The sequence below is a fragment of the Buteo buteo genome, chromosome 7, assembly GCF_964188355.1.
Source record: "Buteo buteo chromosome 7, bButBut1.hap1.1, whole genome shotgun sequence".
NCBI classification, from domain to species: Eukaryota; Metazoa; Chordata; class Aves; order Accipitriformes; family Accipitridae; genus Buteo; species Buteo buteo.
Genome location: NC_134177.1, coordinates 45,525,549 through 45,540,881, shown reverse-complemented (window position 1 = coordinate 45,540,881; position 15,333 = coordinate 45,525,549). Strand labels below are relative to the sequence as shown.

The following is a 15,333-nucleotide window of genomic DNA, read 5'->3' as shown; positions in this document are numbered from 1 at the left end:
TTACTGCTTACAAGCCTATTTAGGGAAAAATAGTAAAAATGGGCTTGAAAGTCTCATGGCTCTTAATCAGAGATAAATTATGGAAACATAGAGTGACTTTAAACATGGAGAGCTATTAATCAAACTGATGATACTTCAGACTTGTTAACAGTATACTTAGGACCATATCACAATGGTTTTCTGTACATGGAAAGGAAGAAATCTTAGTAAAGCTGGTAAGTAGCAGTGTCAGCAGTCCACAGTTTGGTCCTGAATCTGTGTGACTGGCAGCAGTGCCATAGCCAGCATGGCTGGGCTCCTGGTTTGCCTGCTGTGCCGCTGGCATCTGATTCAGCACGGCAGCTGAGCATCTTTTTGACTTTACAAGTTGTAAGTCAAGCACATGCTGTGCTGAATCAGCGCCCTGATTTTTTTCCCATTGCCTTCTGCCTCCTGTTGTGGCACCAGTTGGGTAGGACAGAATCTTAACTTTGTTAATGTCTTCCTAAGCCCTGGGGAGAGCGAAGCAAGTACGAGTGCACTGTTCCTGTGTCGCGGAGCACTGCCGTGTGCCAGCTCGGCATTTCTGTTTCTTCAGAGCAAGCTTGAAGGTCTCACCATGTTGCAGGGAACTTTTGAAGTAGGGCCCTCAGTGAATTAAGATGACTCTATAGCACAGTTCAGAAATCAGAAATAATTATTGCAGAGAAGGCAAACCCCAATTCTAGTAGCTAGGGAAAAGGTGTGTAGGTAGTTGTATGCTTTTTGTTCACTGCATGAGAAACTTCCGCTGCTAGTCTTGACCATAACATTGTGGGTCTTCAAAAAAACATAATAATAATAATAATAGCCCAAACTCCCAAATTACACGAACTATTTCACAGCGGGTGTATGCTGCCATAGCAGTTGAACTGTATGAGAACTCAGTGATACTTTAATATAGTCAGGATCTTGCCCTCTGCCAGGAAGGAATGCTGACCTTTAGTGAATGGTGCTCCTGCTTTAAATAGAAGTCTCTTACTCAGTGCCTTCCTCTAAGCTGGTGTAAATCTGTTCCAGTCCTCCTCACTTTAAATAAGGAATTGGTCCTGTGTGAGTGATGTGTGTACTGCAGTGTATCTCAGTGCCTGAACAGCAGACATCAGGCACGTCAATAAGTATGACAATACTAAGTGTCTGGAGCTCTGCCTTCCTTGCCCTTTAAGATAGATGTGTTCTGTGGCCAACTGCTTGCATTTAGCAGCTGCCACCTTTTAGCAATCAAAACTGAGCTAAATAAATGAGTAGGGGGAGTTGCAATGTTTTTAAAGTATGGATTAAATTAGATGGAGGAGCACATTAATTTGGTCAGCAGTTAAAGTGGAAGGCACTATAATAAGACTTTATTTAGGGTGGGAATACTAGCGTAAGACTATAGAAAACCCCATTTCCAGTACAGGATTTTAGAGAGGTCACTGTACCACACTGCATTTGAGGACCATAAATTATAGTATGACCAGAAAAATTGTGGAAGCAATAAGATAATATAGCTAGGTACACTTCAACTTAATTTGTAAAAATTTACTAAGTCTTTAAAGTGTCGGAGCTTAGAATTGTTGTTGTTTATCTCAGCATTCCACCTGTAAAGCAAAACATACATACAGGAGGAAAAATATGTTCAGCTTTACATAGTCATAATTCACCTGTCATCCATCTCAAGAAACTCCTTAAGAAATACGTGTTTTAAAGGGTTATAACATTATTTCCCAACTCTTTTAACTGTTCCTGTACATTGGGACAACGTCCAGGTAAGGGCATTAATGGCACCAGAGGCATGCCAGCATTGCAGGGACTTTGGAGAAGACAGCACAGCAGGTCCGGCGTGCTGAAGAATCTAACAAATCATGCAACAGTTATATTGGATAAACAGCCACGCTTCAAATGGTCAAAGCATACACACATGCACAAATCTTTTTCCAGTGATATTCTTCTCTCCCTTGTCCCTACTAACTGTGATCTTATTGAATTGCCGTTTAGAATGTCCTTCTCTTCCAACCTCAATCACTACGGGATGGTCCATGTAGCTAGCGTGAGTGATGTACTGCTAGACAATTCATTCACTCCACCATGCCAGCGGATGGGTGGAATGGTGTCCTTCCGCACATTTGAAGATTTTGTCAGGTATGTGGGGAAGGGTGATGATTGTTTGTGTTGCCAGCTTCCTAGGTGGGCCCAAATGGAACTGGACAAAATCTTTGCCTTGTCTAGAGTCAGGTTTAAACTGGTCCTGAGCTTGTTTGCTGAGTTTCAGGTGGTAGTTTGTTTGGATCCCCTTGTCTGTCTCCTTGAGATAACTGAAAGTTTCAGACTGCTGTAAGAGCAGTTTGCAGCCAGAAGGATCAGCATCTTGAATTTCTGCTGATTGGAGCTCATTTGCAAATGTGCTGATTTCTTTTAGCGCTCTTCTTCACGCATATATATGTGGGAGGATGTGTTCTTTATGCTTTCAAACTTCGAGGGGTAGGCAAAAAAAACCCAGCAGAGCCCATAGCAGTCGTGAAGGCCTGCAGCCATAAGATCTCTGACAAATGTTAGAAGATCCAGGGTCTGCTTTGGTTTGAGGGGTGGAGGACGTATTGTCTCTTCGTCTTTTGAGTTTCAGTCCTGCAAAGGGAAGGACTCCTTTTGTCTCCCTCCCCTCCTTAGCAACAAGATTTGTGGATTTTAGTGCTATGTGCTTTCAGTGGGCTAGCAGCAGTGTGTTGATAACTAATACTTCTCTGGTGTATTTCAGAATATTTGATGAAGTGATGGGTTGCTTCTGCGACTCTCCTCCCCAGAGCCCAACCTTCCCTGAAGCTGGCCATGCTTCCTTGTATGATGAAGATAAGGTACGGTAGTTTTTTCTCTTGAGATTGCTCTCAGGTTGGAAATAGAAGGCGTGCAGAATGCCGCAGTGACTGCAGGCAAGATACTTTTCACTAGTTTGAGTGCTGGAAGCAGGAGTTAAGAGCTTTATGTATTTATGTATGTGATTTGTTTGCTTGTTTCACAGCAGGTGATTCCAAGTAGGTGGCCATTTTCTGACTCTGTTCTAAAGCTACAGTTAAGTCTCTTACTCTCCATGTAAATTTAGTTTGTAGCTTTTAACATCAGCAGAATTGCTGGATCCACAGCAGTGTAACTGAGAGTTTAGACCCATGATTAAGTTTCCAGACCTTCTCCGTGCATCGGGGTGTTGAACTGCATATTCAACTGCCTTTACCTTAAGTCTGACTTGCTTTATTTTCTGTCTTACTCCCTTCTTAGTCACATTACATCCTGATTCTTCTCGCTGTTCAACCTCTTAGAACTGTTTTTGCATTGATGTGGAGAGCAGGTGCAGAGGAAGCAGATGGTTTATAATCCTTAGTGATAGAAGACCAGTTTCCCTTAGAGACACAGGTAGCTGCTCCACTGCTCTGTCCTGCCCCCCAACAGCAGGAAGCTCTGTTGGAAAACAGTCTGTGTCCAGAATAGGGTTTGGTTTTAAACTGATCCATTGATCTTGATGTGTGTAAGTACTGTAGGCTTGTTCCAGAATATTACTGTCAACCTTAATGTCCTCGGATCTCTCTCTTTACCTCCCCCTCACCTCACCAAGGATAATTTCCTGTTCATACTCAGTTTTTCACAGTTAACTGCAGGCTCTGAAATGCTAAATTTGTTATTTCTCAGAGCTCTAATGTAATTGATGCTTCCACATTATTTCATTTTGTTGTAGATATGAAACCACATTGTTTTGCTCTTACACTTCGAATTTGCTTAATTTCATTATTTCTTGATGCCAAAGTCCTCTAATGTCCTGCCTGTACTGCATCTTGTAAAGAGAGGACCTGACCCTGCATTCATTGTGCATCCAAATGAAGCACACTTGAGTTAGCCAAGTCAGATGTGACCATCAGAATTGGATTCTCCAAATGAAGCTTGTTTGCTGTTTGTGGACATTAACTCTTACTTCAGTGGAATTGCAAATTTGTGAGGCTGCTTGGTCAAGAATTCCCTCATAGTTTTCCTTGGCTTATGGCATGATCTGCTGAGGTCATTTTTCCCTAGGGCATCTGTATTTTAGAATTGTATTTAGGGAGCCTCTTTTGAGAACTCACAGGTGTTAAGTTGTTAACTATTTATTTATGGGGAATATTTTCTTTAAATTGCAGGCTGCCCGCGAGGAGCCCATTCACATTCTTAATGTTGCTATTAAAACAGATAGTGACGTTGATGATGATGGCCTGGCAGCCATGTTCAGAGAGTTCACACAAAGCAAGGTAAGTTGCCTTGATTCTCTCTCTGGAACTGTGTGATTGTGCAGGACGGTTCTGTCTGCTTTGGGAAAAGTCAGTATGTTCCTCAGTTTTTTGTTTGTTTGTTTTTTTGTTTTTCAACATCCTTAATTTGTCCCATCTAAAACCTTACCAATTCTTTGACTGGATGTAGCTGCACCTTTCTGAAGCCTCCAGGTCATTGTTTCTCTTTGCAATGCATTCTAACCCATCAGGGCAGGACCTCTTCCCTTTAATTTTTGACAGGGTAAAAGACCTTTAAGGTTTTAAAAGCATCAGGTCAATCTTCAGTACCTATCTCCAGATGCTCAGAAAAAATGTGCTGTATTCCTCTCCCTGGTGGTAAAGTTGTTAAATGAGTTACAGAGGCTTGGAAAATGACATTAAAATGGCCTACATTTTCTGTATCACGATAGTCTTAATGCAATTAAAATTTGTTCTCCTTGTTGTTGGCGTGCTGGAGCATCCACCTAGTATGATATTTCTGGCACAAGGTGGAATTGATTTGGTATGTTCTGTTGCTCCTTCATAAATACGGGATACACTTTAGAGTACCAAATGTTAGTCCTGTGGTCAGTTGTGAGACAATGTGGCTTGGGGATAGCCTCCTCGTGTCCGCTCTGGTTTCTGCCTGCACTTGCTTTTCTGGTTGGTGTGAAGAACTCCTCAACTGGCTTGTGGATATGAATAGCCCATCAGGCATTGACTGGGACCCTGCTGCATCCGTGGTACCTGCAATAACTATGGGAGGACTGAGCGAGTAGTTTCTAACTTCACTCCTAGTGTGGGAGGAGATAATGCATTCTGCAGAAATGAGGGGTTCCAAAATGGGGCTGGTATCCATGCAACTTCAGCAGCTTCCTGTCTCTTTAAGCAAAGAAAATAATCAAATATAAAAATTAAAACTAGTTCTGCTTTTCATCTGCTTGATCATGCTCCAGGCGTTTTATGGGAGGGGATAAAAGGAAAGAAATAAAAAAAAAAAATTCCAAAACACATTAAACTATCAAATAGGTTGATCCAAATTGTCCAAATAATCTTCTAGTCCCAGCATGTTGTGTGTGGTTTTTTTAATAGAAATTAGGATCATATACTTGTAAATGACTTGTGGAGGAGATTGAGGCAGTCAGTGTAAATGGAGTTTCTCCAGGTGCTGATGGCTAATCGCTCTGTAATAGCTGTGGACTTGCTGTGAGACCCACATTATTACGATGTAATCAGAATCCTGTTGCTATGCTGTTATTGTCTGCCACTTGTGGAATTTTAAAAGCAATAACAATTTTTGCTTTTTAAATCATGGCATTATTAAAGTTATTTTCTTCCTCTTGCCATGAATATAGTCACTGATGCTCATTTTCAAAGGGCTTAACCTTAGTAAAACATTTCAGTTTGTGCCAAAAGCGGTTGTTTTGTTCCTGGTCTAGCTGAGTTCTTGTTTCTTTTTTGTTCTTCTCTCTCTTTTTTTTTTTCTTCCCCTTTGCTTTTAAATTGGAAAAAAGAGGAGAAAGGAAAAAGTTTTAGAAAGAGGAGCGGAATTATGAGATCTTAACGCCTCAAAAGATCAGTGGTGTGGCATATACTGATGGCAGCACTCATTTGAAATGTGGCTTAGTGGAATTTGGTAAAGAAGCAACCAGAATGGATATTCTCTCATCTGTTTGATAAAACTAAGTAACACCTGTCACTTATCACCTTTTGCAATATTAACACATCTGTCCTTTGGTCTGGGTTGTCTGTGTGCATATTGTGCCAAAATCAAGTATGTGCTACATGCTTCCTTGAAGTAGTTCCTTTAAAACTCCTTTTCTGTCATTTTCCATGGGCTTACTATGTCTACACTGTGCTCCCTTCAGAAAGTAATCTTTGCAAAAAAGGCCAACTTACTTTGGCAAATGAACAAGAATGTTTCCTGCAAGACTTGTGTATGGCTCTTCTGCTGTACTTGTTAGCAAGGCTCAGCTGGAATACTATGTTCTTGTGATTTGGTTACTTAGCTCTTCAGATTTAATATATTTGCTTATGTGTGCTACTAGATGATCATCAGATGAGAAATCTTAGCTATGAGCAGACTGAAGTGGACTAGGAACGTACAGCATAGATGCAGGGAGGATCTGTAGGGCTTTTTCAGTTCATAGAAGACTTTGACAAGTTTTTGATGTGTTCTTTTTCTGTTAATCCAGTGAGCTGATTCCATCCTTGCCTTTTTACAGAAATCAGTCCTGATTGAACATGGGATTCGGAGGCTGACATTCCTTGTAGCACAGAAGGTATTTTGATATCTCTCATGCTGCTAAGAGCTCTTTGGTTTCTAGCTCATAATAACATTGACATTTGATGTGTTTTTTCCTAAATTAAATGCTGTATTAACTATATTTAGTTCTCTCTTCACTGTTTTTGTTCTCTAAAATTTGAGATGGTTTTGATGAATTTGCTTAAGAAAATTAATTTACAATTGTAAACAATCTTGGCACCTCTTGTATTCTTGAATTAATTGGGTTTTGATTTTGTCCTAATTGCTAGCTTTCTTCTGCTTTTTTTTTCTTGTCTTCCTGTGTTTGTATGTTTCGTTTGTAAGGACTTCAGGAAACAGGTCAACTATGAGGTGGATCAGAGATTTCATGTAAGTAAAAAGGGCCTAGAACACGGTGGTATTCTTAACCTGAGGCCAGGAGACGCGTAAGTGACTCTAGGCTTCTCATTTGGTTCTTAGTCAGACATTTAATGCCAACATTGGTGTCAGAGCTAAGTGAAGTATTTAAACATCTGACTTCAAATACAGGAGTGGGCCTTTTGCATTCACACACTAAAGTCTCTCTTGTTACCTGGCTGAACTCAGGACTGCCACATTAATAAAGATCTTGTTTGTTTCAGTATTGTTTTGTATTCTAAAATGTAATTCCACAATTAATTTTTTGTGTTTCTTATGTAGTGTGGTGATTTCTTTAGGCTTCTTACTGATTTTAAAATAACTTAGAGGAGTAATGGAAGTGACTTGCTAAATTTCACCTAATGCCTTAGTGATGTGGCAAATGTTTGATGCTCTTACTGCTAAGAATTACTTTTTTCCCCAGCGCTTGGGCATCAGTGAGGGCCATTTCAAGATGGCAATGTAAGGCATAAACCAGATTTTTATCCCTTGTGTGTCTACTTATGTAGGAATCTGGACTCTTTGGAGAGGAGTTGGGACCTTAAGCGAAAAAGTCCAGCCTTTAGATTTAAAAAAGGAAGTTTTGGAGAACTGAGTTGGTGTTTGGGGAATGAAAAATAAGAGTCTGTGAATAAGCACTGTAGCATGTGTCAGTGGTCAGAAAGGAGATGAAGAATGAAAGGAGTCATCACAAAAAGTTTTCCCTCAGCTGCCATTTAGAGCGAGGGACTGTTGGATGCTCCTGGTTCCTAAGCCAGAGGAGGCAACATGGTATGTCATCTGTTTGCAAAGTTTGTAGAGTACCTCTGGGATCTTTTGTGAGTGTCAGTCTTTATTACTATCTCCTATTCTACTCCATTTATTACTGGACCAACTATTAACTTAGCCAGGGCCTGGGCTTGGGTTTGTTTTTGTTTTAATTACAGTCTATATAATTAGTTCCCAGCATGTTGAGGTAATAGAGAGTTGCTCCAGCAAGCTTCCAATTTCCTCATCTCATTAGGTTTTTAACATGATTATTAGTATAATAATCAACTATGATGATTTCTGTTGTAGCTTTTCACATTCTGTGGTTTGCAGGGTGTCTTGATTGGCTAATTTAGGCAAATTATTTTGATTGTCTTGATGATGGTTGGTTGATTAGAACACAGCAGGGGTATAATTCTTCTGCCTAGGAAATGGAGCACTCTTTTGGATTTTGGTACCAGAGCACTGAGAATTTTTGTGTGTGTGCACATCTAATTATTATATTTGCCCACAACACTAGTCAAATGCCTTGAAAGCAATTACATTAGTGATAGAATGAGCATGGATGATGTTAGGAGAAATTGGCAGCGTGCAGAGGAGGACAGGTAGGAGGGATTTGGAAGAGAAGTGAGGAAACATGGAAGTGGTTGTTTTCTTAGAGTATAGTTGATGCTCATAGGCTCATCTAATATGCCCACTGCCTGAATTTTCAGGCAGGATTTCTTGTACCACTGGCTAGTCTGGAAAAGACGCTCCAGGCAAACACAAGTTATTTTGCTCAACTGAGAGTCATCAGGTGAAGTTCTGGGGACTGTTTTTTATAGGAGGTAGGGAAGGCTAGATTACTTCTAGCCTTAAAAGCTGTGTTGCTCAATGGAGCCTTATATTCTGTCACCATGCACTGGTTGTTACCTTGAATCAAGCTAGGGTTGCAAGTCTTTCATTGATGGTGAAATGTGATTCAGAAATTCAGTGACTCCAGGTCAGATTCATTCTTTTTTTGTAGAAAGACAGTTCTGACAAGTTGCGTATGTGCTCTCAGGTCACCTTTAGCATAAATGGCTGGTATTCTCGTGTTGGTGCAAAACATTCACAAAAGTTCCTCCACCCATTAAAAGTGTAATTCCACAGAAATGGATGGCTTTGCTCAGATAAAACTGGAGGGATAGGTAGAAGGACGCTGTCTAGTCCTTCTCTCTTCTAAGACACATGCAATATGCCACAAAAATGTAAAGTCCTTACCATTTGCTGGGATTTTATTTGTGCAATAGAATAACAGAGAAACCTAATCGTATTTGGGGGATTTTTCTAAAGTACTCTTCAATACATGAGGATAAAATTATTTGATTACAATTCATAGTTTTCCTTGGGAAGAGAGTATTTCTAGCAGTAATAGCATGAAGAGAGCTATGGAATACAGATAATTGTTTTGTGTACATCTGCTTACATAATGGAGTGTTAATATAATTGTATGGCTCCCAAATATTTCCACATTGATCATAATCATAATAGAACTAGAAGAAGTTTCCCTGTCTGGACAGTCCTGTGTTATTGGCTGTTAATAATTGACAATAATAATCAAAAGCCAATCAAGCAGCCTCTGTTGCATTAGCAGTGAAGACAGGTTTAAACTACCTCTGTTACCTTCTTGAGTGAAACTTGATTTTCCGCCACCTTTTGTGATGTTGAAATAGTAGCTTGTAACAACTTCTGTCATCACCTCTGCTGTGGTGCTATCCCAGGTCTGGCCTGTGAGCGCTCTCTGGGTAGATCAAATGGCTTACTTTTGGAGGTCTAACATCATTGTTTTTCTTTTCAAACAGAGGGAATTTCCAAAGTTCTTCACGTTCCGTGCCCGGGATAAGGTAGGCTGTATATTCTTAATACTTTTCTCTGAGTGTTGGCTTTATCCTTCTTTCATGTAGCTGTTCTTTGCCAGTCTGAGAGGGTGGGAACTACTTCAGCGCAACTTCACTACCTAGTGCAGTATTTTATTTTCCCTTGCTAGGCCAGTCGTCCGCACACACAGCAGTTGATGTCGATAACAATGATGAGTCTCTGATATTTGGGGATAAAAATTCATGCATTTGGAAGCCTAACCTGGAGCTTCTGTTTATGCAGATTTTAGTTGCAGTGTAACAAGGGAGTGTTGGAAGCAGTACAATGACTCAATACCAAACTTTCTGGCTTCTGTGAAAAAGAGGGTTTTGCAGGGGGTGAGCCTGAGAACTTGCTGTCTTGTGATTTGTCTTCTACTCTCTGTATTTCAACAATTTCAATGAGCTCTTAGTGCTAATGACTGTGCGTGAGACAGAAAATTCTGGGTTGGATTCATTTGAATTTTTAGTTTTTTAATTCAATATGAAATTTCATGAGGGGCGTTGTCTAGTTCTTCCCATCGTCAGTGTTTCAGTTTCTTAACTGACCCTCCCCTTTTAAACCCTTTTCTACCTGTATGATGCCGGCTGCCTCCAGTTTGAGGAAGATAGGATTTACCGTCATCTGGAGCCAGCTCTGGCTTTTCAGCTAGAGTTGAACCGAATGCGAAACTTTGATCTCACTGCCATTCCATGTGCCAATCACAAAATGCATCTCTACCTGGGAGCAGCTAAAGTTGAAGTGGGAACAGAAGTGACAGACTACAGGTTCTTCGTGAGGGCTATTATAAGGCATTCAGATCTGGTTACCAAGGTGAGTTTTGTCACCCATGCAAGGTCTCTGTCCAAGACAGTGTATGAAACACTAAGTCATTCTAGGAACCTGCATGTAAACATATTGCCTGTATAGTGTACTGTGGATGTTTGCCCTCTTTGCTAGCATTGGTTCTGCAGAAGCATGTCTTTGAAGACCTAGTATTCCTGTGCTTCAAGGAGATTTTTCTATGGCCCAAGTGGATAGTCAGAAATCCTTGCATTTCGAGGCAACAGTTGTTTCTCTGTGTTTCTCCTGCACTACTGCAGTAATGTTTTTCCCTGTCTAGTTTCGGATTTATGCTGACCTAAATGAGGGCACAAGTCAGCGGGGTATGTGAATCCAGGCAGTGGGAGTACTGGCTCTGTGATTGTGATGGATCTGTTTCAGGGTTGCACATCCTGCTGAAATGAATGTAACCTTTTTTCTCAGTCAAGTCCTTCTGCAGTTTTTCAAACACTGTATTCCTGGGCTGTGTTTTTTGAGTAGGAAGTAAATTATTTGTTGACAATATCTGGCAGGAAGCCTCCTTTGAGTATCTGCAGAATGAGGGAGAGCGATTGCTTTTGGAAGCCATGGATGAGTTGGAGGTGGCATTTAATAATACCAATGTGCGGACTGACTGCAATCACATCTTCTTAAATTTCGTGCCTACTGTCATCATGGACCCATCTAAGGTATGGTCTTTTCCCTAGCTCTGAATTGTTTGTTTGTCTTGGGCTTGACTCACCAGAATTAAATGGTCTTTTGTTGCCTTTTTATGCTATGTAAGCACACCTATTGATTGAGTACATTTTAATACCGTTTGGTGAATGACATGCAGTTTCTGCTAGCCATTTTATAACAGAAAGCACAAGAAATTGAGGACCAATATTGGAATTGGTAAGATGAGGGTCAGTTTAGTTACTCTACAAATACTGGAGTTTTGCTTTTCAGTAAGGAAAGTGGAGTCACATAACTGATGGACATCTCTGACTAAAGATTGCTTGTTGAGCCAACTTCTCTTCAAAAGCAGAGAGAATACTTTTTATTTTAGCTAGTTAAGGCAAGCAATTAGTTTGTTTCACATTAGGAAGCTGTTTGGCAGTGAGGAAGGAAGAAGGCTTTGTTTTTTCTTCCAATCTATGAATAAATATTAAATGTTAATATTTCAGAACTAGCAGAGCTCATATTTTTAGTGGAGTAATGCTGTCCTTCAGGCAATGCAGCTCACTTCCTCTGTGTAAACTAAGGAACAGTTTATTAAAAATATGTTTTGTATTTGAAACTAAACTTATTTTTTCATTGTGTGTTTGACATAAACAATTTTAATAAGGAAATAGCTTTAAATGCTCTTCTGTTCGTTACAGAAGTCCAGATTCTATCCAAATAAAACGTGAGATAAATCATGAACTTAAAAAGACTTTGTAAATTCAACTACAAAAAGAAGTGTCTCATTTTCATTCTCTGATACAAAACCACAGAGATCAACATTATAAATAAATGAACATTAAGCTTTGTAGATGCATAAATGAAAGTGGTTGGGCATAAAGCATGTTTCTGGTTAGCAGAACCACCACAAAGAAAGTCCCAAATAAACTGTAAAGGCTGCATTTAGTTGGAAATCAACATTCTGTTCATGGTTACTGAAAGATGAGAGCTGACCTTTCCTTATGAGAATAACTGAAAGTTTAAAAAGATGAATTGGTTATCAAAATAAGTATCTCTTGCTTGCTGACTTTTAATCATGATTAAAAATTGGTGGCTTAAATCGCTTTTGAATAAATCCTCTCTTGGCGCATCCAAAATTTTTGGTTCCCAGGAAGTTCAGAAGAAGCTGGGATATTCAGCCGCTGGAAGTTAGGCTCCCCTCAAATGTGTACCGTGACTTTTCCCTGAGCTGCTGTGGAAAAGAGACTTTTTATTTTTTGAAAGAATGTTAAAAACAGCCTATAAATTGCCTTCTTTTAATATGCGCTATTTGCCAACAGTAGTATATTATAAAGTTTAATAGAACACCAGAAGGCCAAGCTCCAAGTAGTAATTGCTTTGTTGATTTAAAGCACCATACCGCACGTGTAGTGAAACATGATTATTGTGCATATAAGTGCTACATAACTGTTTGTCAAGGATTTCACTTTCCTGCATTTTGTAGTTCTTAGCTGTGAGCTATGCCTGCAGGAAGAAAGGTAGATGAAGGGGAAGCACTGGGCACGCTGTACCTTGCTGGGGTGTGATGTGCTGGGAGGAAAAAGGGACGTGAATCCAGCAGCAGTCCCCAGGTTGAGTTCAGTTCCTGCCTATCTCAAGGCTCATTAGGATGAGAACGGACAGGCCACTGCGGTCCCATAACAGCAGCAGTGGATGTGTCCAGAAAGGTGAGGGAAGTTCTTCTCGTGTGTTTTAAGATCGAAGAATCCGTGCGGAGCATGGTGATGCGCTACGGGAGTCGCCTGTGGAAACTCCGCGTCCTCCAAGCCGAGCTGAAGATCAACATTCGTTTGACACCCACTGGGAAGGCAATTCCCATTCGTCTCTTCTTGACCAATGAGTCAGGCTACTATTTGGACATCAGCCTCTACAAAGAAGTGACAGACTCCAGAACAGGACAGGTATGGTTCCATATGGCTGCATGGTTTGAGGAGCAGATTATTTGGGGGGGGGAAACGCATTATACCTGATGAAGCTCTTCTGTGGTTTGCAGTGTTTTCAGGTAATACAAAATTGCTGTTCAACTTTGCCAAAGGAAGAAGAATGTAAAGATAACCTTGCAATAGGTTTGTAGGTGTGCAAAATGTAATCAATTATGTAAAAGTGCATATCTTCTAATTGTTTTGTACGTACCTTCAGTCATTTGTACATCTCTCTTCCTCTGTGGCAGAGTGCTTAAAAAAGTAATAGAAAAGTAGTCACTGTTAGTGCTCATCCTGTAGGTCATAATAAAAAATATTATTAATTGTACGTTTCCCTGAGTAGATAGAGAAAATCTGTGAACTTGTCTTTTAAATTCTAAAGATATAGGGAATGACCTGGGTAGAATGATATAAAATTATTGAAGGTGCTTTTATATCATTTTTATGAAGTGTAATGGGCTCTTTTGTAATGGTTGTGGCTATTCTGGTATTTCTGCTTTTCATGGCATAGGAATAGTGTGGTTAGCTGAAATACCTACATATGCTAAAATACATGGAGCATAGGATGTATGAAAAATATTTAAATACAGAAATGTTTACATCTCCCTCTGTAATAATCTCTCTGCCTTGCAGCAGTAGCAGCAGAATAAATCACTTGGGCACTGTTAATATTGAACACAAAGTGCTGGGTCACCTTTTCTCCCATTCTTTTCCATTTAAATTTTTCCAGCAAGCTGCCTGGCCTTACAGTCCATCCAGTTCTGGAGATCCTAGAACAGATAGTGTCTGTATGTTTTACTTCATTTCTGCCTTTGAGTGGAGATGAGAAAAGAAAAGAACATTTTAATAACCTCCAGTAGCTGAGCTTAACACTTGAGTTTTGTTGGTCGTTTGTGAAGGTCACCTTTCATCTTAAACTCTGTCTCTGATGAGCTTTATTTTTTTAAAGGTAGGAGAATGCGCTTGTGTGTCTACGGTTTCCCAATATTTGATTTTGTTAATTTTTTTTTTTTACAGGATATTGAACCAGGTTCTATTAAAAAAATTATACCGATAGGAATTATTTCAATTAACATTTTGAGTAGTTGGGGGGAAGGTTTGTCTTACAAAACTTGAAGGTGTTAGTTTTTTGAGAAACTTTGGTAAATCTTCCCCCTCGCGATGGAAGTTTGTAGGATGGGTTCAGATCTGTGTATTTTTTCCTGTGTTTTCAGAGGGTTATTTTGAACTTAGAAAATTCTTTTTAAAGAATTCAAACATTAGCAATGTACTGGGTGCTGAGCACTTCCATGACTTCTGAAGAATGGAAAAATAGATTAATCATGAGAGAATGACACTAATCTCTTGTTTGGCAGTTTCTGTGGTAATGAGTGGCGATGCTCAGTACAGACTTCTCCAGTTCCCACAGAACTGCTCTGAAACTTTCCAGAGTTTTAAGGAGAATTGGGCCCAAGTGCAGTAACAGATCCTAACACAGGTGCTGTCACAAATACTTGTTACCCTGAATAATTATTTCTCCCATTGAAGAAGCTACTTCACAAAGCAATGTTTGTGAAGACTGAAGAGAGCATGAACTACTATTTTTAATCTAAAAACTAAAATAGGCTTTACTTACTGAATTTTATCATCAGTGGAATTTTTCAATTAATTTATTCTTCAATTGGGAAAAGATCTGCCATTTATAACATCAGGTCTGATCACTGTTCTGTTAAAAACAGCCTAATCATGTTGCTTCTGTCAGGTGTGTTTCTATTAAGCAGCATTTGTGCAGTGTTGTCCCAGCTAAGCAGTGCTACTCCTGTTTCTTAGTTGAAATAGATTTCCTTCTGAGTCCTGGCTGAGTGGAATATATAGTGCCATGAAGCATGGCAGCTGATAATTCATGTTGCTACTCTGGGAAAATCTTTTAAACTTATAATATCAAAACTTCAAGCAAAATGACATATGCAAGTCTTGACCTAGCTTCCATGATCAGCCAGTGGAGATACGGATACCGTGCTGTTCGACTACATAAATAACAGAGTTCTCCTCTCTGCTCCCAGCTATCACAATCCATCGGCATAGGTACAGTGTCAGGGGAAATACTGGTGAATGTGAAGTCATCTAAGGCAAGGGCTTTTTTCTGTGGGGATGTGGCTCTGTTCGCTTAGCTTTCTGCTGTGATATGGCAATAAGTCAGTGATACTCAGATCTGTGCAGTAATGGTCCAGCACTGTCTCCAAAGGGTAGTAATGCGTGATGAAGCACGGTGTTACAGGATATGCGAGTATTAACATATTTGTAGAGAACAGAAACAAGCCTGATCAGTCTGGAATATCCTGATGATTTTTGGTAAAATCTGGATGAGATAGGTGTA

General features: G+C 39.9%; 1 protein-coding gene across 2 annotated transcripts in view; it reads left to right on the top strand.

Moving 5' to 3' along the window:
* Positions 1-15,333, top strand: part of ACACA (acetyl-CoA carboxylase alpha) — a 111,361-nt gene that overhangs the window by 31,023 nt on the left and 65,005 nt on the right. For both annotated transcript variants that reach the window (XM_075032988.1, XM_075032987.1), the window contains 9 exons: positions 1,996-2,139; positions 2,753-2,849; positions 4,158-4,265; positions 6,491-6,547; positions 6,856-6,900; positions 9,498-9,539; positions 10,150-10,365; positions 10,887-11,042; positions 12,753-12,956. In XM_075032988.1, the coding sequence (XP_074889089.1) occupies positions 1,996-2,139; positions 2,753-2,849; positions 4,158-4,265; positions 6,491-6,547; positions 6,856-6,900; positions 9,498-9,539; positions 10,150-10,365; positions 10,887-11,042; positions 12,753-12,956 (1,069 nt within the window). The remainder of the gene's footprint in view (positions 1-1,995; positions 2,140-2,752; positions 2,850-4,157; positions 4,266-6,490; positions 6,548-6,855; positions 6,901-9,497; positions 9,540-10,149; positions 10,366-10,886; positions 11,043-12,752; positions 12,957-15,333) is intronic.